The 27,124-nt window shown below is 44.4% G+C and overlaps 1 protein-coding gene across 1 annotated transcript in view; it reads right to left on the reverse strand.

The window, feature by feature from the left end:
- Window positions 1-26,914, reverse strand: part of RTN1 (reticulon 1) — a 122,079-nt gene extending 95,165 nt beyond the window's left edge. The window contains exon 1 of the mRNA XM_069783191.1: window positions 26,432-26,914. Coding sequence (XP_069639292.1) covers window positions 26,432-26,621 — 190 coding nt within the window. The 5' untranslated portion in view covers window positions 26,622-26,914. The remainder of the gene's footprint in view (window positions 1-26,431) is intronic.
- Window positions 26,915-27,124: the final 210 nt, after the last annotated feature.

Consider the following 27,124-nt stretch of genomic DNA (forward strand, 5'->3'; position numbering starts at 1 on the left):
GGGCTCTGCAAGGGGACCGGATCCATTCGCACAGAGAGCAGCAGCCCTGGACCACGTTAGTCCTTCTTGCAAGATTTTCATGATTGACACCAGACGGGGCTCCTGAGGATGGCCAAGGGCCAGCCTTACCTCAGGCTCATCAGCATTTTTGTCCTTTAAAAGGTGAACTGCAAAGCAAATGCTTCAAATCCAGAGGACTGCAAAAATAGCAGCATCCCAGCAGGGTTTCCCTGTCTGCCTTAAGATGCCTGGCTATTTATAGAGAGACACAAAACAAAAGGCTGAGGGGTTTCTATAGGCTGCTCTAACCCTTTGGCTCCAGAGCAGGTTGGGGCAATAAGGGCTGAACCCCGGTAGACCTTTGAGGTCTGTTTGTTGCAGTATCCTACTTGTGCATCACAGTGATGGAGAGGCAGTCAGACGTGTAACGGGCAGTCAGACACATAATGGTTGTTATCAGGTGTTCACAGTCTAACAGTGATGGAGATAAGCATCTAATAACATAGAAAATAAAAAGCCATTCCAGGCTGGACTTGAGTTTTTATTGGGTCAAAGCCTTTTCTTTTTCCTTCCAAACACAAAAAAGTTTCAATCTGATGACATGGAAATTGTTCTGGGAAGACTGTTCCCATACCTAGACAGGGGTTTCTAACCCCCTTTCCTCTCCCTGTCCAGTGCTGTGTCTCTGTGTGCTTTCAACAGCCCTAGATCAAAGAAATTCCATTTTCTGAGCAATGAATACCTGGAGATTTGGGCTTCTGGGAGCAAACAACATGAAAAATGTTGTGGAAAATGTCAACACAAAGTTATGGCAAATATCACATGTTTTTCAAACACCTCCAGGAGCTTTCCCCATTACGGACAGGGAAAACACTCCTTGCCATATTTACAGGGATGTTTTTTGATGCCCGCAGAGATTGCCGGGGCAGTGACCCTGTGCATGCTACGAGGCACTGCCATGCACCAACCTGGGACTCTCCCTGGCTTTACATTAAGATCAGGGACAGGAGAGAGGGTCAGGAAAATCACCTTTCTCTGGGAGTGCAGGTCTGCCTGCTGGAACAGGGTTTTGCCCTCAATTTCAGCATCCCAGTGTTAGCCCCCTTGCACAGTTCAATATCTTCTGGAGGAAGCACCTTTCCACAGTTTATTTCCAAACACAGAAACAGCAGCCAATTCCTCTTTTGAAGACATCAAAGAAAGCAGCAGACATATTTCTGAAACTTGCTCGCAGGCCTCAAGGGCCTTTTATTTTCCCTAGTTTATCTTGCAGATCTGTTTAACTATTTGTTGAGCCTCAGGTGCCTGCCCAGATGGGCCAGAGAGGCCATACAAACCATGTTCACAGTTGCAGAGGAAATCCTGACATCCTACCCAACAGCACATGTATTCATCTGAAGCCACTCCCATAAGGGAAACCGAATTCTGCAGGATGCCCTGGGGGGGTTATCATTCAGTAGAGACAGCAGTCATTATGAAGTATACAACAATGTTCCTGAGTTCCCAGATCTCCTGCACAGGAGCTTTACCAGTTTAACAGACGAAAATCAAGCCTGTGGGTGGTGGTTACCCTTCCATTCCTCCCACACGTGTCCTCCCTACCACCTGCCTGAGGCACTGGCTGGTCCGGATTTGTTTAACGTATCTTCCTGTCCACTCCCTATTTGTCCCATCTGCTTTCCAGGAGGAGCTCTCCTCTGCATAACCCTGCCTGTCACAACAGATAACGATGCTCTTTGTGCTTTTCCCCAAGAGACAGACGGAAAAGAGAGGAGAGGGAGGCATCTCAGACACGCTGTCATGGTGTCAGAAGGGGCTGGCTATGACGGGCTGGTGGAGAAGAGGGCTGTCTGACACTGGGGCTTCACCAGCCGGCAGGAAGGCACCGACGGGGACCCTGTGACTCGTTTCCTCGTTTCCTATGCGGGGAGTTACAGGAGCACATGATGGGATCTCCAGCTGATGCTCAGGAGAGAAAGGGAGGAAAAAATGAGCCTGATGAAGCGACAGTCCCCAGCAGAAGCAGAACTGCAAGGTTGATTGCAAGTAGGACAAGCTCGGATGCTAGGGATGACCTGCAAACATTACATCTCCTTGGAAATGGCCTGGATACAAAAACACATATTAACTCCTACAGTAACAGAGCATGGTGCCAGGGGCTTTATTTTCCTACTCAGAACGTTAACAAAGAACATCCTGGCTTTAAGCATAGCATTTAAAAGAGACGGTGAACACACTCCCACAATGCACCCAGCTAATTTTACAGTAGGGGGAAATGTATTCCTGCTCCAAGCTGGTGAGGAGCTCAGCCACAGCAGTCGATGGCCTTCAGATTTTATCCTTGCTGGAATAATCCCAGTTTCATAACTAAGGGATATAGCCGACAAATTTCTTAGTTTGCAGATTAGAGAAAGGTCAACCCCAGCTTAATCGGCTGCTGCGACAGGTCAGGAGACAGAGTAACTCGTAAACAGTGTGAAATTAATACAAGTATTTAGCATATTGTGTACGCAGTTTTCCATGCCTGCCATCCAAAGAAAACAGAAAGGGGGAACCAAAAGCCTTCCAAGCAATTGCCAAATAACTTCTTGGAAAAATCAAGCTAGGAATGTAGTCGGGAAAAGTCAACAGTGTGCAAACTGTGAGGGATCAGATCTACCCTTCCCAAGGATAGGCTTGGGGCAGAAAAGGTTTTTGGAACAGGCCTTTGCAAATCCATGACCTGCCCGAACTCAAAGAACCAGAGAAGAGACTTCAGTGGAGCTCTGCTGGATTACAGTGACCAAGGGTCTGGGTCTGCCACCCCACATGTCACCCTTGGTACTTACAGCAAGGCACGACCCATGCGGGGGTGGCAGAGATGTTATGGATGTTATTGGTATTACTGGAGGAAGTCCAGCAGAGATTTTTAAAGGAAACAACAGAGATGCAGTCCTGTGCAAAAAGAGGTGGTAAATATCTGTGGTAAATATTTCTGCTTTATTTAAACTTCCTTTCAAAACACAGTTAGGGCTTAACAATAGGCTTCATATTTTGTTCAGGATTCAAACACATGTTTTCTTCCACTCCGTCCAATTAAGGGTTGCTGGAGTTTCTGCTATTAGAAAATATTCTATTTTGTGCAGATAAATGGCACAGCAGATTATGTTTGGGGCAGACTGTATTAGGTTATTTAGGAAATTAAGGCTCAGGAGCACAGCTTGACTTCTGGAAAACTGCACTGAAGAATGAAATGTTATACAGCAGGGCTGCACATCTCATAGCTTCTATAAACCAACAGCAAAGCACGGTACTGGTCTCTGGCATACCTTCATCCCTCTGTTCTACAAACCTTTACATGCCATTCCCATCCTCCACTTGACCTACAATCTCCATGCAGTCCTCCATACCAGGACCTCCTGATGAGTGTCCTCTTATTTCCCAAACCTTCTGTAGACCAGTTACCATCACAAGCTGGAGGCTGACTGTCTTCTCAAACCCACTCACCCTTTGTAAACTGGATGGTGGAAAATGTCTGGCTTGTCCTTGGGCACATCTGCATTGCCCAAGAACACATTGCATCACCACAGCAGTGCAGCATTAAGCCTCAGCTACTCAGTCCTGCTGAGAGGCTTATTTTTTCCAGACAGGCAGAGCACTACAGAAGCTCAGCTCACAAGGCCAAGATGGCATCTCCACAGAGCATGGGGCTGCCCAGGATGGACGGACAGATGGCTAATCCATAATGCACTGCTTGCTACTGCTTGGTCTCAACTGCCCCTACATCTCAGTAACACCTCTCTTACCACTTTCCCATTCTCTCTCTATCTGGTGGTCCTGCTGGTGTCTCCACATCATCTGCAGCACTCGCAACCCCACTGTGGCGTTTCTGCTGGCGCCAGGGTACCTGGGAATACCCACCCCACATCACACTCTGCACCTTGTCCTCATATCACAGCATTTGCCAGAGGGAGTTTCTCCCGAGCTAGTCAAGGGCTGAGGAATGTGAAGACAGTACTTGATGGTGAAAGGACAGTCTGCATCACACCAGCTCACACACAGCACCTTTGGGAACCAGCACACCCACTTAGCTGCCCTCATGCAAGCAGCTACTAGCTGAGATAGGTAATGGTGCTTCTTTTTTCTTTCCTGCCTTGCTAAAATGTTGTAACAACCCCATGATGAGCAGAACAGCAGGAGAATTGCACATTGCTCATGAAAATTAAACCAGAAAATAAACAAGCCGACACACAGCAGGAGAGATATGGCAGCTCCAAAGACTTGTTCTCCTCCCTTTGCCTTGATCGAAACCAGCCACTGTGAGCTGAGTCCCACCACTGTGCAACTGGACTAACACTCAGAGAGGGCAGGTTCATGGCCAAACACCTTTTCCTCTGGAGAGATCAAGATTTCTCAAGTGTTAATTGAGTTTTCCACCCGTGAGCTGATAACAGCACATGAGCAAACATCAGCACTTTTGTCACTACCTTGCCCTTATTCTATTATCACCACCCATCCTCACAAAACACTACCAGCAAAGAGTGCCAGCTCCAAGAAGCAACCATTACTCATCTCTGAGGATGGGGAAAAGAGGGAGAAAGACAGGAAGAACACATGCACACATGTCTTGAACATGTTAGCACTTGGGACAATGGGTGGCTGTCCCCATTTCAGTAGCCCAGGCAAACTGCCTTACAAAAACCTCATCACTACACCTTCACCTTTCTCCTTAGCTTCAGTCCTGCTTTTCACTCCTATAAAACAAGAAAAAACACTCTATACCAGCTTATTCCTCCTTGAAACCAGCCGCAGCTTCACCAGTGCAAATCTCTGCTTCACCCTGCTAAAAAATGTAGTTTGTAGCACTAATATGGGATACAGGATATCCCGTCTGCACTGCCAGAATTGAGGATGGGTGAGATTTTGGGGCTCAATAGCTGATTTGGTGGAAAGCTCACACTTGATTGACCCCAATGTTTGGAAGTTTCTGCCAAATTCAGCCAATAATTTTAGCTTAGAAAAAAGATTTTTTTGATAAGGCTTGCATTTACTGCACAGTGATTGTGGCAAACTGCATTGCAATTTGCTTATGTCCAAACACTGTCTTTTGCCAAAGCTGACTTTTCATAAAAATAGTAAATAGTTTCCAAAGTGAAGTGAAGGGAATTGGTAGGGAGACAATTGAGCACCTGATGTGGTGGTGCATTCCCTCCCAAATCCTGGGCCGCTCTACAATCTCAGGAATTCCCATTATGCCTTGGCCTTTGTGTAATGAGTTGGGCAGTTAAGCGTCCCTTGGCCATACGAGAACTCTTGCCTGGCTAAGGTGGGGAGTAGCACCAACTGTACCAAGATCCTGTTGCCTGGCCGAGGCAGGGAACAAGAGTGGGAATAATTAGTCATCCCCTGACAGCCTTGGAACATCCTTTACCTGGATCGTAGCTTGAGTGGAATGGTACCAGTGTTACTGGAATTCCAGTAATTTGCTGATGACTAAAGCCGATCGTCTTGCGAACCTATGAACAGTGGTCCTAAGTGAGGCCCTTTGAGCTCTCCTGGACTGCAGCGGGCTGCGACCCAGCATCTTCCTCTGTGGGGGATGCCTCTCAGAGCTTGTGAACTCTCCAGTTTGCAAAAACCAGAGGACCGTTGCCAAAAGCTGACAATGGGACCTGGGCTGATACCTTTCACTCCTTGAGGCTCAACCCTTCACCCATTGAGAAAATGTTGACACATTTGACGTGAATATTTCACTGAACTTGAGGGGAATTTTTAACACACATACCTTTGTTTATATATATATCTTAGTGTCTGTGTGCGTGCATGTGTGAATGGACTCAGGTATCTGATAGCAAGTACAGTATAAATATTGCCCTTTTGAATCTATAATTAAGTCACTGTCGTCATTGTAGTAAATTCTATTGAATCACTTTAAATGATCAAGTTCTGCTAAATCTTGTGATTCACCTCAAACTGTGAATGAACCTCAGACTGCTGCTACACACATAATCCCTTTAGACATAAAACGTTGACCAAATCTGGGGCTAGGAGTGGATCCAGCCACACCTAAGCTCCATCAGGAGTTTAGAAAGCTAGGGGGTCTTCTCTGAACCTCATGACTCAACAGGAGGGTCTCCCCTACTTTTTTACATCTCCGATCTCTGTGCAAATCATGAAAAATTCTAACTTGATTTTCCTTTGCATGTTTCTCACTTACCCTTTTGCATCTTCGGTCTCTGTATAAATCATTCTAGTTTGATCCTAACTTGGTTTTTCTTTATATGCTTCATCCATGCATTAAGGAATAGAGTGAATCTTGCCATTGAGCTTTGTGAAGTCGCACTTTTATAAATCCCTATTAAATCACTTTTGCTAATACCCTTGACAGTGATTCTTTAAGCGGTCCAAACCACTCATTCACAACACCTGGGATTTAATAAAAACAACTTTTTGTTTGTTTTTTGTTTTCCTGAGGAAACGGAAAATTCCTTGTCTCAGGCTGACTTGCAGAAATACATATATTTTTAATTCATTAATTTGGTCTGTGAACCAGAAAGAGAGAAGGGACTTACTCACCAGAGCAATGAGACACCCAGCTGGGCTTGAGAAGCAACACAAGCCCTTTGTTGGTGCAGAAGTGCCTTGAGGGCCAACTTTTAAAATAGGCCTAATTACATTCATATTTATAACAGGAAAATAGGTGGAAGTGGTCAGGAATAGTAGGTAGAAGCACAGCAGAGAAAAAGGTAATATAGCTGAGTCTTAAAAGTCATAGAATTACGGAAAAAATCAGGCTGGACAGGACCTCTGGAGGTCTCCAGCTCAACCCCTTCTCAAAGCAGGGGTATTTCAAAGCTAGTTCAGGTTGCTCAATGTTTTCCTTCTATCCACCCTTGGCTGAATAGAGGGAATAATCTCTTCTCTTGACTCGCTGGCTTTGCTTTTGCTAATACAGCCCACACTGCTCACTCCAGCTCAACTTACTGACCACCAGAACCTCTGCACATCATTCTGACAAAACAATTGCACTATGTGTTTGCAATATACACATGTATGTTTGCATTAATAAATGCATCATTCAGATTATGATAGCAAAATTCAAATGAATTTTATATTAGTAAAGTCCAATAAAATCCTAAGAAAGACCCTAAAAAATTCTAATAATATTCACTCCCTGTATAGGAAGTGATTTGCTTTCAGTGCCCCATAATAGATTTTTGGCCTTCTTTCAGTGATCCACATGGCACCAGAGACATGCCGCAAGGCAGGACCAGGCATGTGATGGGGAGGTCGACTCAGGGCTGGAACAGGACAGCAAAGCCTGGAGTTCTCCCAGGTGTCATGCACCCACAACCATGCCACATCCTCTCCCCAGCTCCCCAACATGAGGCTCTCAGCCGGTGGTGTTGCACCTGCGGGTCCCTGAAATGTGGTAGCATCTTGTGTTGCAAAGGTGATGTGCAGCTGGATGGGAGCATTACCTGGTGATGCTCAATTGGAGCTTCCTCAGGATATCCTCCAGAGATCCTCAGGGAAAGGCCCCAGCTGGAAAATGGCAGAAGAACTTCTCCAAATTCCTCAGAAATCGTGGTTTTGCCTCATGGGATAATGACGTTAACTATTAGCCCTACTCAAACCCCAGCATTTGAATTTCACACTGGATGGAAGTTCTTCTCAATCTTGCATACAAAGAAATGAAAAACTACCCACAGTTCAACACGGCTTCAATGGCATGTCTTTTGTGAAAGAAAACCCAAACATTTGCTAGAAAACTTATTCATTGCTTATTGTAGCTATTCAAGGTTATATAAAATGGATATGTTCCCTTATAAGTGTGGAAAACAATGTTACCCCAAAGCCATATAAGAAAAATCTAGGGAGCTATTTAAAAAATTGATTTTGTCCTTGGCTTATCATAGTGGTTGATGGGGGAAAGTGTATCTTTGCAGTTGAAAACATTTAATAATGAAATATTGCGTGCAGGCCAATTTTCATACACTCTTTCTCTTCTTGGCCCCCTTTTATTTCTTTGAGCTTCCCCCTGCTCTGCAATATTAGACAGGGTCGCAGATCTCTCAAGCAGCAACTGCACCACCAGCAACAAGCAGAAACTAGGAAAGCTGATTCCAGTCAATGCCAGCCTGCTACCAGCTCAGCAATATTTTGCTGTGGTGGGAACATAAGCTAAAATTTTCTCATCATGGGTGCCTGGAGTTTGCCTCTCTAAATAAAATCCTTTCTGTAATAGGGGTGTAGCTTTCTCAGATGCCAGCAACTGGAAAAGGAGTTAGGCATTCCCAGCACTTCAAAATCTCAGGCCACTTTGGTTGAGTCAGCAAAGCACAGAATATCAAGCTTATTTTAACCACACACAGAGTTCTATTTGAGACCTTATTTTCCTTCCTACATACCGACCGAGATCTGTAAATATTGACAAACATGAAAAACGGGTCTTCATATTTTATGAGTAAAATACTAATCCGATCAAAAAGAAAACAACCATCTGGCACTGCTCCTTCCAGATGTTTTCCTAAACATTCTCCATTTTTTCTTCCCAAATTTGTGTTTTCTGAGTACTCAAAGAACTGCCATGATCCCCTCTTGTTTATCCATGCCCAGCTTCAGATTTCCAAGCCTCTTATTTCTTTCCCTTTTTTCTTAGTTAATCTGTCACTCCTTTGGTCAGTGAGTGGAATCTATTCAACAAACAGTATTGTGTTTTTGGAAAGAATTTGCCTTTTATTATGTTTGTGGTTCAAAGGGTTGTGGCTGACTTGGCAGCGGTGTTTGAAAGGACAGCTTGTTAATAATTTAAGCCAACACATTGACCAAGGAATTTTGGAAATATCCATGCCACTAGGATGAATTTACAACATTCACTTGAACTGGGAAATAATCATCAATGTTTGGTGGAATCTCTGCTGGGACAGAAAATGAGTGTGTTGTACCTGTGGAGTCACTTTCCAAACAGATAAATTCCCGCCTTTGTACCATACAAAAAAAATCTGTAACCTCAGGGATCAAGCAGGTCAGGTATCCTAGACCATTGCAGCTATACTGACCTTTACAGTGTGAAAAATTGAGATTATTTTTCAATGCCGGCAGCTCACTGACTCTGTCTTACATTAGCAGCAGCCTTTGCTGCTGAGCAGAAGGAAGATCACATATGTCATGTTTTATATTCATGAAACACAGCTTTAAATCCAGTGAAAAGGTACTGCAGAGAAGGCTCTTCTGAACTCTGTTGTAGCTGAATGCTTTAATGAGGTCTTCAGGAAAGAAAGTCTTTTTTTCCCAAACTTAATAAACCAACTTTTATGAAAAATTGTTGCAACAAGCAGTGTACCACAAACGGTAAAACTACCAGTCTCCTCACATGATGATCTTTTGTGGACCTTGTGATTCCCCATTAATGCTGCATGCAGGATGAAACCCTGAGACTGGCAGCAGATGTGGCATTGGAGCAGCTATATTGGAGCTGCAACACCCACTCTTGTTCCGAGGTAAGAATTAACAGCCACCCTAACGCCCAGGAGAAACCTAAATGTACAAAAAAACGCAAAAAAATCCCAAGCCTCCAACTTACAACAGAGCTAAGAAAGCAATCGAACCGGCCTTTCCTGAAGCTGGTTCTGACTTCACCTAATAAGATTTCCACAGCTGGAAACATACAACGCTGCCACCCAAATGTATCTCACAAGTGAATCTTAGTGTTATTTTCTAATTTTGGTACAGAGGGGATGATACAAGCATTTTTCAGTGGCCGTTACACGTTTAAATTATTTTATAATAAGTAAATCCATATATCATTTTCTGTCAATGCTTGAGAAATAATTTTTTTGGCAAAGAAATGTTTGCCAAGGCCAATAACAAACATGTATGTATCAGCATCAAACGAAAATAAGTACTGAAATTGGCACAGTCAAGTATGTATAAAAGATGTGTTTGCTCATTCCTCCAATCAAGGATCCTCATTAAATAGTCATGTGACTCATATAAGAGGCTACAATTAAGCAGTACAGCTCACATTTCAAATATTCATGATCAGTCCATAGAGCCCAAATATAAAGGGAATCATCTCCAAATTTGGCTCACGAACTGGTCTGAGGAAACGCTGTTTGCTCACTGATATTAACACAGCTGGGAAGAGGTGCTACATTTCTCAAAACTACTTTTATTGATTATTTCCTCATCCTCTGAGGAGGACGGAAAACTTTACTTAAAAGAATTGGCTGGAAAAAGTAATTTCAGTAAAACTGGACTTTTTTTTCTCTTTTTTTTTTTGTTGAATTAAAACTGTTTCCAAGCAAATGTATTTTTGTTTTGGGAAACGTTGAAACCAAGCGTGAGGTATTTAACATTTCAATTTCTTTTCTCTGATGTCATTCTTATTGCTTTCACCATTTTGTCAGAGGGCAATAGTGACTCTGTACAAAACCAGTGCAGTTATCCACGGCACTGAATGACAGTGGTGATCCCAAGGTCAAAGCAGAAGCTGAACCAGCACTTGTACAAAGGCATTACAACCTCATTCTAGAGAGGATACACCTCAACAAACACAGCTCTTTTCACCCTTGCAGGGTGTCGGGATGTATTTCTACAGCTCACAACTGCCTGGCTCAGCCAGCTTCCCCTGTAAGATGCTCCAGCCACCTCTTACCCCAACTCCCAGCATACTCCCATAGTCTGCTCTGGCTTTTGGTACCAAACATTTTACAAAGATATTTAATAAGATGGCCCCCAAGACTGACTGAGAAGCCCCACCAGCAAATCCCACACTGCCTGAGTGGTCTACTTTCAGCATAAGCTGAAGCATGCCATGGCTGTATTGCCTTCCACCTTCTCCAGCTCAGCCAGTAATTTTCCACGTAGTACTGGGTTTTACACTTCACTGAAACCCAGTCAGAAAACAATTGGTTTCTTACTGAAGTAAACTATCAGGTTTGTCTTCACAGTCCACATTTATAAATCAATGATGCATTTTTCCAATTTCCTTTTACCTTAATGTTCTTAACAATACTAATTAGATCAAATTAATAAGCTTGCACTTGCTGTATCTTTTTCCCTTTCCTACTTCCCTGGATGCAGGCACTATGCTGTTAATCTCCAACTATCATTGCACACTTCATCTTCTAGAATTTCTCCCCACCAAGCCTGCATTTATTAAAAATCCTTAGTTAGTACTCTTTTGTGCTCTGTTTGTCCAACTTAAGCTATTGAATGCTATGTTTAGGTTTGTCTGCAGGAGTCAATTCACCCCCTCAAGGAAAGTGGGGCTTTTCCTGAAAAACAAACAAAAAGCTATTTTTCTTTAAAAAAATAAATAATTACCATCAAAAGACACTGAAACACAAAAATATCAGCCATTCCTACTTTTCTGTGACTCACGGTTGATGCGCACTTTCAAAGGGTAACAGAAGAAGCTGCTGGTTTGAATAGGACAGGGACCAAACTAAGATGGGAAAAGAAGAAATTAGTATATTTCCTGCTGCCATCCCTCAGCTCAGCTTACAGACTCCCCAGAAATAGGGCCAGAAAGGCCTGAAAGATATCACCCAGCTCCATTGCTGGCCCTAGCCAGCAGTACCACTTCCTATGTCATCTAGGTGATGTCCCTCTGCACAGCCTGTACAGCCCTCCAGCAATGGAGCTGCAGCCACTCCCTCCAGTTACCTGTGTTTCTCTATCCTACATGTCTACATTCTCCAAAAGTTTTTTCCAAATGATTAATCTGATTCTCTTATGTTGCAACTGAAGCCACATCCATTCCTGCCCACCACGCACCTGGAGATCAGGTTAACTCAGGCTCTTTGCTTGGGCTTTCCTGTACTTAAAGACTGCTCTTGTTCTGTCCCCTGGTGATTCTCTCCTTTAGCTTAAACAAACCTAGTTCTTTCAATCTTCCCTCCTAGATCATGTTTCCCAGCTGTTTGATCACCTTTGTTGCTCTCCTCCATACTTTCTGCATTGCTCCTGAAGTGCTGTGCTCTAGACTGGACAACGCTCTCCTCCCCAGGCCATTTGCTGCATCATGCACACAAAACCCACATCGCCATATCTCAGTGTGGCATCTGCTGTTTAGCAGCAGCAAAACAGCACAAGGTTTGCAGCCTATGGTGGCTTGCATTTGGCTTCTGACCCTCAACACCCCAATACTTCTCTGATGGACTCATCTGTGGTCTCCCATCCTGTGTTTATGAAGTTGGCTCTTCCTGCTGAGATGCTCTGTCCCTGCTGAACCCCCTCCTATTTATTGAGACCATTTAAACGGATGGCCAAGATCATTCTGAGTTTTCATGGTCTTCCTTGTAGTTTCCCAGGGTAAGCTGTAGGAGCTGGGAGAGGTCGGCCAGTCTCCAAGGGTCTGGAGAGCAAAGCCAGCACATTGGGTCCTGCTGTGGCACAGCACTCCTCCAGGTAGTACTTTCATGGTGAAAGGTTGAACAAATTTGTCTCTGCCTTGAAGAATGAGGATTTTATGCCCTTCCACTTGAGTAAAAGAAATAATTGAAAAAGTAAAATGCATTGAAAAACTTTTTTTAAGAGAAATTATGTTAATAGCTCCAACTAAACAAAGGGTTGGGGGAGATGGTTTTGCTAGGAAAGTCTGCTTCCAGAACTCATGAACACAGAAGAAGTGGACCTGCTGAGTTTCTAAGCTTAACCCCCTACCACTACAAGCATCACATTACCTCATTGCCTCCACAACTGATGAGAAATCCATCACTTGAGAAATCCACTCTTTAGAGTAGTTTGGATTTCTTTTTCTTGCTATTCATTTTTCACTCCATCCTGAATTCCTCTCCTCCCCAGCCTGAACGCTCCTGTCCAATTTATACAACTTTATTCTTGTGCTTACACTGACTTTTAGTGTAGCTCATTTCTCCTGGCTGTTTGCCCCAAGCTCCAGGAGCAAATACCCCTTTCCCTCTCAACTTTCTGTTGGACAACGTTAGAAACCAGCTCCTCTAACCCGTCTTCTCAGAAGTTGGTTTGTACCTGGCACAGCAGAGCAGTTGTGACCAGAAACCTAAGCGAGTAACACTGCAGGCAACATGGTGCTTTGCTCACATCTGGCTTTTTCATTTCTAAAGGCTACTAAAGCCTGGGGCACCTGGTGCTGGGTGCAGGCAGCAGCAGAGGACTCCTGGGAAACCTTGGATCTTACCTGCTCTGGCAGTTACCACCATCCAGCTAAATGGATCTGAAGTTGGTTGAAAATGTCTGGAAGAGCCCTTTTTTTTTTCTAAAACGCTGGTTAAAACACACTGCACAGCAAGGCTGAGGAAGTGGTTGTCCTTTCAGCTCCAAGCGCAGGGTTGGGAAAGGGAACCTGATGGTTTCTAAAGACTTCACTTGCTGCTCACAGAGGAGCCTGCATTGCTTTCCTGCTCACACAAAGTGTGAGCTTTTAAAAAAGAAGTTGTCTTGTATAGAGCCTGAGAAGAAAGAGTCAGATTTGCTGTCTTCATTGGCTTTCCTTCCCTTGCTCGGCACCAATAGGCAAGTCACATTTTTAAGTGAGTAAGGGAGGGAGCACTATATAATTATTTGAATCCAAGGACACTGGGCAGCTGCTAGGTTGGGGAACACTGTTGGCTTCATGCCACCTTCTGCACAGTGGTAGCAAAGTCATCTGCCATAAAGAGAGAACAACCTGCTTGGTATTATAGTTCAGCAGCAATTAGATGGGCTAGACCAGGAGGCAACTTCATTTTCACCAGTGACAGAGAACCAAGGTCACACTCCTGTTGAGTGCATTAAATAGGTGCTAACAAATCCTACTTGCTAGTGCACTAGCTCTTGGATTTAATGGGTATTTTCAAGCTGAGAGTAAAGTGTGTTGATGTCATTGCTCTTCAGACAGCAACAGCAAAGAATAAGTCATAAATGCAGGGTTGAAATTAAGCATACTGACTGCATTGTTTGTGGTTTTCCTGACATTAGCTGGAAGTGGAGCTATTATTGCAAAAGAAATTCTGTCCTGTGGGAAAATTTCATATTATTTTCAATTTTCTTTTCATCTCAAATCAAGGGGAAACAGAAAACCTTTCTATGGAAGAGAAAGCTCCACAGGAAAAATGTTTGGAAATGTTGAAACATGTTGCTTCAGCAAATTTAGCAATGTCAGTAGTGATGGCAAATAACACATGGTATTCCCTCTATGTTGTTCAGCTGGAACAGTGAATGCCTTTGCAAAACATAACTAAGGATCCTTAGTATGAATTTAAAAGTGAAAAACATGCAGGAAAAAAAAAAAAAACCAACCCTATCTTCATGCACCTAAGTAAAAATAGCTGCCCTACATTTTTCAGGAGAGAGGAGTGACTTTTTGGAGTCTCAGCCTGAGAGGCCCCATAAACTGAGTCACCTATGATGAAGCTGAGACCCCTTTGGAGCAGCCTGGCACTGCCTGGGGCTCAGCAGACCCAAACCTAGTTCAAATGCAGCTGCTGGGGACTGTTTGTAAGACCCTTCACTCCACTGTGCATCAGTTGTCCCATCAGCAAAATAGTAATAAAGGTATCTACTTCCTTACACCTCCCCAAAACGCACCCTGAGGAACACCACCTTAGTCTTCCATTCTGCGCTTTTCATCGTCTCTTGGAAAGCAAAGGATGATGTTGGCAAAGAGCTGGCCAAGAAAAAGCAAATAGAAACAGAGAGACATTATAAAGCAAGGCTCCAAGTACTACAGTCTTGCTAAACTCCTAGTTCCAGTAAATACCAAAGACCCAAGCAGGTTATGGGCAGGGGAAGGGGACAACTGACTGCTAAGAAAGTGCTGGAGGATGTGGCATTTCCATTTCCAAGATGTTGCTGGTAAGCTGAAAAATCCCTTTTCTGCTCATTTAGCACAGCTGGAACTTTGCTAAAATCAAACCCTCCCTGTGAAATATTTTTTGCAAATCAGCACATTCCGCAGCACATTTTTCTTCCCTTGGCGAGGAGGGAGGCGTCAGGAGTTACCACCCGGCTGTGATGACACCTCATAGGAACAGTCAGAAGAAATTCCTGAAATCCTTATTGCTGAAGCTCAAGCTTTGACCAATATAGCAGAGGGACCTTGTCCACTCGCTGCTAACAGCTGCAGGCAATTATCCGCAGGCTGAGATGGGAAAATATGTAACATACTTTATGCAGATGTCAGACTAAGAGAACAAGTAGTAGAAAAGGGAGCGACTGAAGCTGGCACTTCTGGGACCAGTTCACAGAACTGTGTAGAAACAGTTCAGGATTCATCCTGTGCAGATCACATTAGAAATTATCTTGATGACAAAGGAAAAAGAAATGAAGCTATTCTGTGCATCTTCCTACTCTTTAGGGTGCAATCAGAGCACATCTTCAGCACTGCTATTAGCATTCCTCCACCAAAAAATCTCAGCAAAGCATTGAGCTCACATTTTCAAAGATGATGCTGGAAAGCTTCCCAGATTATATATTTTCCTCTTTAATTTATACCTCTGAGGATAATGCTAATCAAGGAGGCACTGAAACTGGTGAAACATCCTCAGATCCAGGTTGATTTATTATCAGTGGTTGCATTATGCTCACTTGGAGAATGATGCTAGTATCCCAAGCTTCCAGAAAAAAAAATCTTATTTGCTGGTAGGTTAGCAAATAAAAGCTGACAATGTACTTGCACAGCAGATATGCATAACTGCATTGCACAGTATGATTCATCTGCAAAACATTTAGCATGCTAGATGCTTGATTTAAAGTAGGTTATAAGAACGATTCATTAAAAAGCAAGAGCAGAGAGAGAGGGGGGTGGAAGAAGCCCCAACTCTGAAGTCTCCTACTGGGAATGATATATTTTCTTCTCACTCTTTGTTCAGCCCTCTCTCCTCAGGTTGCTTTTGAATAGAGTTTGGATGGCATAGGGATGGACAACCATGTAAAAACACATGTAGCTAGACGAATATTACAAATGCTGTCTTCATGGCCTGGCAGATCTACCAAATATTCCAGGGATTATATATGGTCTGTTTACCACGTTTGAAGTGAGAAGAGATTGACTATATTTCACACAGCATAAATCCCCAAGCCTGTCTCCTTAGCTCTGACCTGAACTTCTAGTACACAGCAACCGAATTACGAAGGCTAATGTCAGAAAGACTTTGAAGGAAAAAAAATTCCCAAAATGGCAACTGGCTTTTACTATGATAGCTGCTCAGATGATCCACCATGATCTCCAGTAGTATTTTTTAGGGCAGAAAAAAAAACCAGAAAAAATCTGCGTGACATGGCAATTCTAAAATAGAATAGAGAGCTTTGCAGGGCAGAATTAGTGCTTTTAAAATGAAATTTATGTGTATTTAGAATAAATGTCCTACTATAAAACCAAAAGTAGAGATTTCTAAACTCTGTTGCCAGCCAAATCAGGTGAAACATATGAATTGATTTGGGAATAATTTGAAAATATATACACTGATTTGTAATATTTCACTATTTTTTAAGTATTCTTTTAATCCATGTATCTCTTGTGGAAAGATTTTTTTGTCTGATGGCAAGTTTTTTAAAAAATTTAGATTTCAGGAAATTCAGTCCTTGTTCCTGGCATCAGCAGAGATAAGTATGCATTTTCAAAGGCAGACTTCCTATTTCACCCATGTAAAAGTAGCCCAGTTTTTACTCAGTGACTCCACATTTGTGCATGCAACCAATTATTTGCTTGCTTGACTTTTCAACCCTGTATGCAACATACTCACGTTAAACACACATGAAACTTTTTAATTAGAGAATTAAATACGAGCTACTAAAGATCTACTACAAATTGTTCAGTGATGTAAAAATCCTGTCTTGCCTGTAACCAAGATGCCACTTACCAGCCATTTTGACATAAGGATTTCTGCTTAGCGAAAGTGATAAAGAGAGCTACTGCATAGAGGATCCAAACCCCTATTTTCTTCCATAAACAATGTGTTCAGAGGAGGTTGAGTCCTCTGGGACTTCTCCTGACTCTCACACATCATCTTGGAGCTTCGCCTTTGGGCCCAACACCTTTCCTACAAACTAATTATGGTCTGAGAATCACAGATTATACACACAGACTTTCAGGATAACCAGGAGGTTCTGAGAAATCAATTCAATATTCAACCACAGTGATACTTTTGCTAGAGCAGTAGAGAAAACAGCAACAACATGAATGCTGCATTATGACTTTTTTAAAGAACTGCAAAAGCTGCAAAAGAGAGGAATCAGCCCCAGCTTTAGGTCAGCCCCATATCAAAGGCAACTGTCTCAATTAAAGTTTAGTGCACAGCAATATTGCAGTTTAGAGCATCTATTTGGTCAACGATGTTTACTGAAGATACAAACCTTTGTAGTAAAAAGGAAAAAAAACCAGCAAACTGGCAAACAGGGTAGATCCTAAGCCAGAGATGAGCACTAACCAGGAGATGAAAAAATGGCGAGCAAAATAGGGATACAGATTTTTATAACTTTTATAACGGGCGAGAGAAGGCATTTCCCTTTTTACTACAAATAACATATGATTACTCTTCATATCATACAGCTACACCTGCACCGAGAGGAGTTAAGCCTCCAGTTCAGCTGAAGTGCACATTTGATTTCCAGCGTGTTGCATTGCGCTTCATTGCTGAAGTCAACAGGAATGAAAATATCCTGAAATGCAAAACATTTCCTACGCACACGAGCAGCAAGTGCATCTCTTTTGCCTCTAAATTAAGGACATCAAGGGAAAGACCTAATTAAGACTTATTAGAATTCAGACCCTGCCGTACATCAGTAGTCAGTGGAGAGATGGTACCTGTGAAACCTCATTGCACCCTCCCACAAAGCACATAGGGATGCTGCTCAGTAGATCGGAGCAGAGATGAGACACCGTGTTCCCCAGGTCTGCCTGCTGCGGGTTTTCACCTCCCGCCCCAGCCATGGCCTCAGTGCATGTTCCTGGCACAGGGAGGGGGACACAGCTGACCCGAATACGGGTGAAGAGTTGCGCAGTGGTGGCAGACTTACAGCAACTTTTAGGCTTTGCTCAGGATCTAGACCTTTGGCCTGCCAATAAGCTTGGGATTAAATGCATTTCCAAGCAGAGCTGCTCTGCTGTCTATGTGCATGCCAAGACCTATAGAGGGTGAGGGACTCCCAATCTCCCTGGCATGCAGAATGCTGTCTTTGGTGGGTGTAGGCATCCTCCCTGCATCAGCCTTGCTACCTCCAAGTTGGGTGGTGGGATTAGGCCTGTAAATGGCAAAAGTCCCTTGCTGATTGCAAGCCATAAATGCAGTCTGTCTCTCCAGCAATTCCTTTATAGGTGCTCCTGAGTGCTTTTGGGAGCAGTGTGTAAGGGGCCAGGCTCAGCAGAAGAAAATCAGTAAAAACTCCGATGGCTCAGGCTGTCTGCAGCCCCCCTCTGCACAGCTGTGCTGCAGAGGCTGCCCAGGGCGAGGATTTTTAGGCTGTTTGGTTGTACAGCCAGTGACTAATGCAGCACAGGCAGGGAAAGTTTGGGGATGTCGTTCAGATCTATAACTTCTGCATCTGTGGCTCTGCAACGTGCATATGAAGGGTGCTTCGACGGGGTGAGGGATGGCCACCCTGGGCTGTGTTTGGGAGACAAAGCACTGCCAGCACTAGCAGCCAGAGGCTCCTGCTCGGCCCCATGGCCGGAGGCTGTGTCCTGGTGCCGTGGTTCCTCCTCCTCGGCCATGGGGCTCACCCAGGGGCGCCCACGTGTGCATCTGAGACATGAACTGATATTTGCATGGAAAAAAACTCAGAGACAAGAGAAGTACAGGTTCCCCAGGGTCTGGGAGCAGGAAGGTTTCCCGCCTGACAAGGCCACCCCATACATTTGCTTTTTACTGGCTGCAGTTAAAAAGCCCTTCAATGTCTTTAAATCTACCAACAATAAATCAGCTGCAGTTAATAAATTCAGCACTCCTGAAAAATAAGATGTAATTCATGTCCTGAATGGCACAGCAAAGCCTTGAGCTGACATAAGTCTGCGAGTCTGCAGAGTCACCCCGGCACAGACCGCATCCTTCGGCGAGCTTCCTCCCGCGCTCTGTCCTCACCTGTACTCAAGCAAACACCCCACTGCAGCACCACATCTGGGACAGGAGCCACGGCTACACGAAGCAGACGTTGGGAATGCCGCAGCTGTTAGCGGCAATTGTGTCAAAATAATCTCTGAAGAACTGGCTACCTTTTCTGATACAAGATCTCATGATAATTGGAGGCTGTATCAAGGGCAAGCATCTCATTACAGCAGTGAAAGAAATATTCAAAGAACTCTTTTAGCAGCTGTTATTTAAATAAAGATGGAAAAGCCCATTTTTAAGGAATATTAAAGTATAAAGCCAATGCTTATGAGGTAACACCTTAATATTTGAAAGAGAGAGGCTTATAAAGGCTGTAGTCATTTCCAACAATTTTTAGTCTCACCTGGAGACACACAATAGATGAAAAGAAACAACACAACATTATAATGACTTTCATTCCAAGTTTTCAATGTCTTTAAATGTTAATTTTCACAGTGCTGTAATGAGATAGGTAAGTGCTGGTATCTCCATTTTACACACAAGTGACCTGAAGCAGTCTGATCTAATGGGTAATAAAGCCAATTTATCCATGATCTATCTTCTACTTCATTTATCCCTAAATTCAGCAAAACACATGCTCACCTTTATGCGTAAGACCATCCCAATTTTTTAAAGCAGTTAAGAATGCACTTATATTCCATATAATTAGGATCTTAAATACTTTATTGAAACAAGGAGGACTGAAATAGATGATTAAGGTCCCCTCTATTTCGAGTCTTGTCTTGCAGGTGAGTGCCAAGAATTTATTCTCACTGTTGAAGGTATGGGGTTTCTTAGAGGAATAGGCTGACCATAAATCCAAAGTGTCTTAAAAAACAAGAATACTTAATGTGGGGTGTGTTCTTGAGTGCTGAATCATGCCAAGTCTACAGCAGCACATGTATTTACTTTCCCTAAATTAGAAAACTAATTACAAATAATGCTTCATTACTTGAAACATGGTTTGCTATGTGATGGCCACCTTTTCTTTTGAAAAAAACCACCAACCAACCCAAGAAAAACAAGAATCCCCAGAATTTTCTAAGCAGCCCTGATCTGGCAGTAAGAGAATACAACATGAAAAACAGACACAAGGACATAAATGCTACATTATGAAATGCTACAAAAATGAAAAAGGCTTAGTGCGTACTTGGCCCATTTTAGAGGTACTGACTACTCAGGAGGGAAAGTAAGGCAAATTCTTAAGAAGTCACCCATTTAAAAACCTCCATTCCCTGTTGATGTGGACCTGCAGCACAACTCCTTGGGTATTTCAGGAATTTTGAGCTAAAACACACGTGCACAAAATAATTAGGTCTTGGGGCCAAATCAGTTCTCAGGGCCTAAAGCAGAGCCAAACGCTAGTCCTGAGCATCACGGGTCAATCTAGGCCATGCAGTTGGGCTGGCATTCTTTCATGGGACAGTCTGTGAAGACACGATAAACAGACCTATGGGATCTGCTCAAACTTTTCCAGGAGGACTGAGCCAGAGGCAGCACCCAGGCATTTGCTGGGGTCGCCATCCCCAGGCAGACTGAAAGCACACGCTGAGTGTGCATGTACTGCACACTACAGTTTTGGGGGGAAAAATAAGGTGTAAGACATATCACTGAATGGCATTTCCAGAGCTGCAGAAAAAAGGAGGCAGATGTGCCTCCCAGAACCCTTTCACCACTGAGATACAGTGAATGACCCAGCTAAGGGGACGCTCACAGCCCAGGAAATACTGCAATATGCAAAACCCAATGCTTGCTGCAACTGGGACATCCAAAGCCTCTCCCCTCCATGCTGTTTTCCTCCCCAACCTCTCTTCCTCAGTTCCTTGCTTATAAATAAAACATTTCATTACCAAGTGAGGAAGATTAAAATAAGGCAGGTGAGTCATCCTCCCTGGTACTACTCTGCTCTTTCATCTGCCTCATCCTCTTCCTCAGCCCATTTGCAGCCCTGAAGGCTGAAGAAAGTTCATCAGCATGGAAGTCAAAGCAGGAATGGAGCTATCTGCATCCCTGTGGGGAATAGGACAAAGCTGCATTTTGATCTGTATGGAGTTGAGAACTACACTGCTGCACAGATTTTAAACCAGGAGATTTTATGGACCTCTGATAGCACTTTTCACCCCCAGAAGCACAACACTTGCTGGAGGAGCCCAACAGGAGCCGTTGCTCCTACTTTAACCAAGTGGGAATGAAGGATGGTATTTCAATAGGAATTTTTTTAGATGACTGGTTGTGGGCTGTGATGAAATGGCCACTTTGTCAAGCTTCATGAGAATTACAGGAACAGAAGGATCCAAGAAGAAATCTGCTGTGTTTCTGTCCCTCTCTGCAAAATCTGCTTGCTCTCACAAAACCCCAGAGAATGGGGAGAGCCTCCACCAAATGATCTCGATCACCTTCACTCACATCAGTATGTCAGAGATTTTGAGGGACTAATCCAGGGAGCAGACAAAAAATAAATTCAATTCTCTAAATCAGGAAGAACTAAAATGTCAATAATAGAACTGGCATGAATATATACTCTTCCAAAGTGAGACTAAATTTGGCCTCAGTTGGCTAAATCTGAGCAAGATTGCCTGGCAGTTGAGCACATATTTCCAAACAGCTGCTTAGGCATACTCTTAGGCCAGTGAATCCACTCTATCAAGACTCTCTCTACAGCAACTTGAAAAATCAGGTTTTAGATCTTGGCCTTTACAGTGCACATGGCCTGGAGCAGTACATTGCCATGAACGCTTAGGGAGGGAGAGTTCTTGCTAAAGCAATACTTGGAAAGGGGTGGGAAGGCCCCAAAGGGCAACTGAGCCAGTTGTCTTGGGGAACCTGCTGCATTTGGTTGTGCTGTGACATCCTGGAAAAGCATCAGTGCCAAACCCAAGCGGTGCAGATGTTCACGTTCATACCCACTTCTCTCCACCCAGATGAACTACAGGGCTCTCAAGCTGCCTGAAAACCATCAAAAACCTCTTTCATGTTGAGGTGTAAAACTGCCAGTAACTCTCCAGTAACTGGAGAGAAACAATAAACTGAGATTTGCAGGTGAAGCGTTATCAGTACAAACACAAGCTTATGCTAGGAGCACCTCACTGCAGTCCCTTGCTGGCAGGGGCTTGGTGGCTTAGTTCATGGTGAGAGCATGTGGGTACACTGTACACATTTTCAAACTCAACCTCTACAAATCATGTGAATTAGAATTTTTTTTAAAAAATGTCTTTACTTAAAGCACTGAGCCTAGAGAGCCTGTCCTTGTCACGGATGTCATGGAGCAGCAGGAGCCAGCACCGCTCATGGTCTTGTGTGCTACATCTACACCCATCAGAGCACAAAAGACTCCTGGGATTTGGTATCTCACTGCTCCTCGGCAGGCAGAAGCTGTTCCTCCACTCATCTGCCTCATCCAAGCAGCTCTAGTTCCGCTTTCCCTCCTCGCCTCACTGGCACATACCATATGGGTGCCATTCAGTCCCATAATCACAGGACTTCCATGCCACTGAGGCACCTCAGGGGATCCCAACCAGCTGGTAGCTGCTGTTTCAGAAGGGTTCCCATAGGCCATATTCGCCATCCCCTTGCTTCCCCACAGGCACGTCCCAGTTATTAATGCCATCTCCTGTGGCACTGGCCACCTCTCCTTTGGGCAGCTGGACCCCACCTGCAGCCTGTCTTTCGAGGCAGCTGGAAATGGGCCAGGATTGCCAGGGATGTCCTGACTGCTGTGGCCAGTCTGAAGGTAAAGAGCATCCTGGCCTAAGTATCAGCAGGCAGGGCTCACTGGCAGTTCTCTCAATCTCAGTTACATGGACACAGCGGTGTACCACTGCTGCCTGTAAATCACCCTACAGATACCAACAAAACGCACAAGGCTGTTTACAGCTTTCCTGATCCTGACACATGAATCACCATTTGTATGAGTTCCTGCCCTTTTCCCCGCTAAGCACACCTGCACTGTGGAGGTACTGTCCATTCTTACGTTTTGCCATTTCTCTGAAGGAAACCATATGTATTTATCCTGGGGAATGCCTGGTAGCCTGTCTAGTATTTTTGTAAATAATTCTTTTCAAGGAATTTTAATCACTGTTGATGTATAAAACTAAGTAACAGAATCTGTGACCAGATGGTGTGTTGGGTGGCATGGGGCTCTTTTCACCAACATGCAACTGCTCACCAGCCTTTCAGGACTACTTCAGTCTGCAGTCCTTGCAAGATCTGCCTGCAAGCAACTCTCACCCTGAACCAAATTCATCTTTGGGAAGGAGAGAAATTCTCCATTTGAGGGAGAGAAACATTTTCAGCAAAATCCAGGGGCCAAGTATGAAAGCAAGAGAAACTGCTTTGTCCCTGCCCAGAAGCTACTGGAGTCAATCTTCATTGTAGCTCTGCAGGAGAAGCAGATGTGGGATCTGCAGCTCCTTACTGCCCTGACTTTGCTTGAGAAATCTCTGAGCTTTCCACTCCTCATGGGAATTTTTTTCTGCAGTCCCAATCATTGCCGATTTTGGTTGGTCTGAAGAACGAGGAGTGAAATCCATTGCTTTTCATCATTCAGAAACCACTCAGAAGGTTTTGACACAAAGCCAGTTTGGCTCAAAGCTGGGCCCACGGCCAGCTTGAAAATATTCCTGAACCTTTCAACAATCCCTGGCTGGTTTTCAAACTTAAAACAAAGGCCAAGATCAGGGTAAGTTTGCAAATTTTTAGGTTGTATAAGAAAACTTCTGTACAACTTGTGATAAATTCCCACCATTTATTTTCAGTTATTTTCATGCTGGGAGAATCTCTCAGTCTCCAAACCCTGCTCTTGCCTCAAAGAGCATAACCATGTTTCTCACAAAAAAGACTGGTCTGAGCAGTATGGAGGAAGATACAGGATGTGTTGGGAAACTACCTGGAAAACATACTGTCCAGTTCACTCTTGTTTAGATGCATTGTTCCTTGTCTAAAGTGTCCCCAGGTGCCCCATTTTATAGGGAGTGTTGTAAGTTTACGGCAGTTTATGGCAGTGTTTTAAGTTGCCGGAGCTAGGTATCTCCCACTGGGTCCATTCCTACAGCTTAGGAACACACAACAATCCCCCTCTGAGAAGGAGAATTAAAGAGTTTTCTGAAATACTTGACAGTTTTAGATATTCAGCAATATGACAGACCTCTTATTCAGCAACTTAAGAATATTTAGTCACACAGAAAGAACAGGGAAATTATTTACTTCCCCTGGTGAAGGGAGCAGGAGCTGTAGCTGACTAGGGAATGTGGAACAGAAATACAGGTGCTGCAGCCACAAACGGAAAAGGCAACTGCATGCACAGGACTGCACTGGTTGGGATGCTGCTCTGTCTGTCATGGTCGGCTAGACACACGCACAACCACATAACAGTTACTTTATTAAACAGGGAGAACAAAATGGAAATGTTTAAAACACATTACTGCTCTTATGATATTGCTAATTTGACAGTCTGTCAATCCACAGCTAGCAAACACCAAAAAGGTCTGTATTGCTCATTTTATCTCCACCTTGCCACAGTTTGACATATGCAAACAAACATGTTTAAAGCCCTTTTGCAGAGGATTCCAAAAGCCAAAAATTTTTTTTTTTTTGCTTCTCTTTTTCCTTTTCATTCCTTTTTTCTTTTTTCTTTTTCTTTTTTCTTTTTCTTTTCTTTCTTTCCTTCTTCCTTTCTTTCTTTCTTTCTTTCCTTCTTCCTTTCTTTCTTTCTTTCATTCTTTCTATTCTGCATTCTATAAGCCTGAATTTACAGACCAGGTTAGCCTGAAGAAGCCTTCATTAAATGTAAGCAGTTATCACACTCATTCAACTTAATGGGGATTTACACAATTTAAGAGACCACCCCTCTTTGTTCTGTACGCTAACATTCAGCATGGCCATATTTTTATCCATCAGTGAACAACAAAAGCTCACAAGATCTTTTCCCCTTTCTTCATGTCATGATACTGTTGAGGCAACCCTACCTGGAAACCCCAATCCTGCCCTCTTCACACACACACCCCCTGCACCTACAACAGCCTTACATTACAAGCCATCTGCCTCTATCTCCAGTAAAAAGTCACGTTTCACAACCTACCACGCAGATCAGCGAATGAGCAGCACATCAGCAGATTAGCTGCCTGCCCAAAGCTACAAAACAGCAAAACATTTCCCACATCAGCCGATGGGCATTAGATCCTATTTTACTACTGAACTCGGTAGCATCAAGCAGACAGAAAAGCACCAGGGAAACATCCATGTTGAGAGCACACACATGCAGAGATGCACACTCAGTCCCTGAAAAAAACATACAGATGGGTATCAGTGGAATAATACACGTAGTCATGCAGACTGTGTTGTTTCTGGCCAGCTACTCTCTGTGCTGATTGACTGGAGGGGATTAGAAAGGACTCAGCCCAAAAACGCAGTTCCTAATGCTTCTGCAGCTATTGCATAATGGAGACCAATTCCCGTCCCAAGCCCTGACCCTCAACTTACTCAAGACAAGTCAGGCTGTATAATGGAAACATCTACTTCCCAGTGAAGAGGAATCTAGATGGGATCCACCAGCCTCCCCAGGGCTGGGTTATTTGGGTTCTCTGATGGGCGGCAGTAGGAAAGAAAGTAGGGAAGTGTCACCAAGAAGGAAATAGAGTAATTTTTCCCCAAACATTTCTACCAGGAGCTACTGGAAGCTGAAGCCTTCTGGGGTTCATTAATAGATATACACCTGCTATTAATACACCCACTAAAGAAAGGAACCCTAAACCAATGGAAATCAAATAAATCCCAAAAGTAAACTGAAAATCCATGAATCTGCAGTCCCTAGCTAAACTAAATGCATCTTAAGTCAAAGACACCTAAAAAAGCAAAAAGAGGAAAACACAGCAACCAAAAAGTCCACAATTAAATGGACGTGTCTCAAAAGCATGCAGGAAACACACAAACACTTCAGAATAGGCACTCCATTAAAAGCTACATGTTTAAATAACATAAGGGGCCATGCAGGAATTCCAGGTGCACGGGGAATATCTGAAGTAACTCCTTTGAGATCTGTCACTCCAGATGTGTACAGGTGTACAACAAATGAGGACAGAGCCTCATCAAGTCAGGTGAAATCAAATGTCCTCCAACATTTGACTGAAATCTGGATGTCCTGTGCCTAGCAAAGTGCAAAGAGCTTTAGGGAACTTGGCCGGGTCCTGCATTCCCCACCCCCCATCAGCAAAAATTATTATTTGCAAAGGCCGCAATTGCTCGTTATTTTCTGTTTTCCTACATGCGCTCACTAACTCATTAGCAATGTTTCCAAGCAGCCAGGCTGGGGGAAGAACCGGGGAAGGGACGGGAACGAGACAAGCAGGAGATGCTGCTGCCAGGGCCCCTTTGTTGAGCATCCCTGGGTACCCCTCGCCTTTTACCTGGGGATGCAGTCGCCATGGCAACGGGCGGGTGTTCCCTGGCTGAGCCGAAAACCAGCTGTTCCCGCTGCTGAGCCCCATCTCCACCTCGCAGCGGAGCCCCAGCTGCATACTGGTCCGCCCCGTCCGCAGCCCAGTGCACCCCAGTGCCCGACAGCAGCAGGTCCTGCGGGTCCGGCGGGGCTGACATGCTGCCTGCAAGGCGGCCGCTCGTCTCCGGCTCTCAGGCTGCAGCGGGAAGCCACCGAAAAAGCTGCGGTGGCCGCCGGAGGCTGGATGGTGCTGCGGCCGGGCTGGAGTCTGGCCGGCTGCGGGGACTCGGAGCCGCCGCTGCTGCTGCTGTTGCTGTATCTCCACTAGCGCTTATTACGCAGGTGAAAATGGCTTGTTAGTTGGAGCCTTCCAGCCCTTGCGTCACCCTGTGGCTGGCATATCACAGGGCAGGAATCTGCCAGCCTGGCTGCTGCTCTCCCCCGTTTAACTGCTTCGGCAGGGTAGGCATCGGCTTGTGTGTATAAGGGAAGAAATGCCCCCTTCCAGGCAGGCACACGCCTCCCTCTCCTCTCCTGCGGTCCCCCGCACAGCGCGCATCCCCCTCCTCTGCATCCCCTCCTCTCTAGAGCATCCCACCGAGCCCCACGGCCGGGCTCAGCAAGGCGCCCGCCGTGGGAACGCCGCTCGTTCCTCCTGCAC

The sequence above is a fragment of the Haliaeetus albicilla genome, chromosome 5 (genome assembly GCF_947461875.1).
Source record: "Haliaeetus albicilla chromosome 5, bHalAlb1.1, whole genome shotgun sequence".
Taxonomy (NCBI): domain Eukaryota; kingdom Metazoa; phylum Chordata; class Aves; order Accipitriformes; family Accipitridae; genus Haliaeetus; species Haliaeetus albicilla.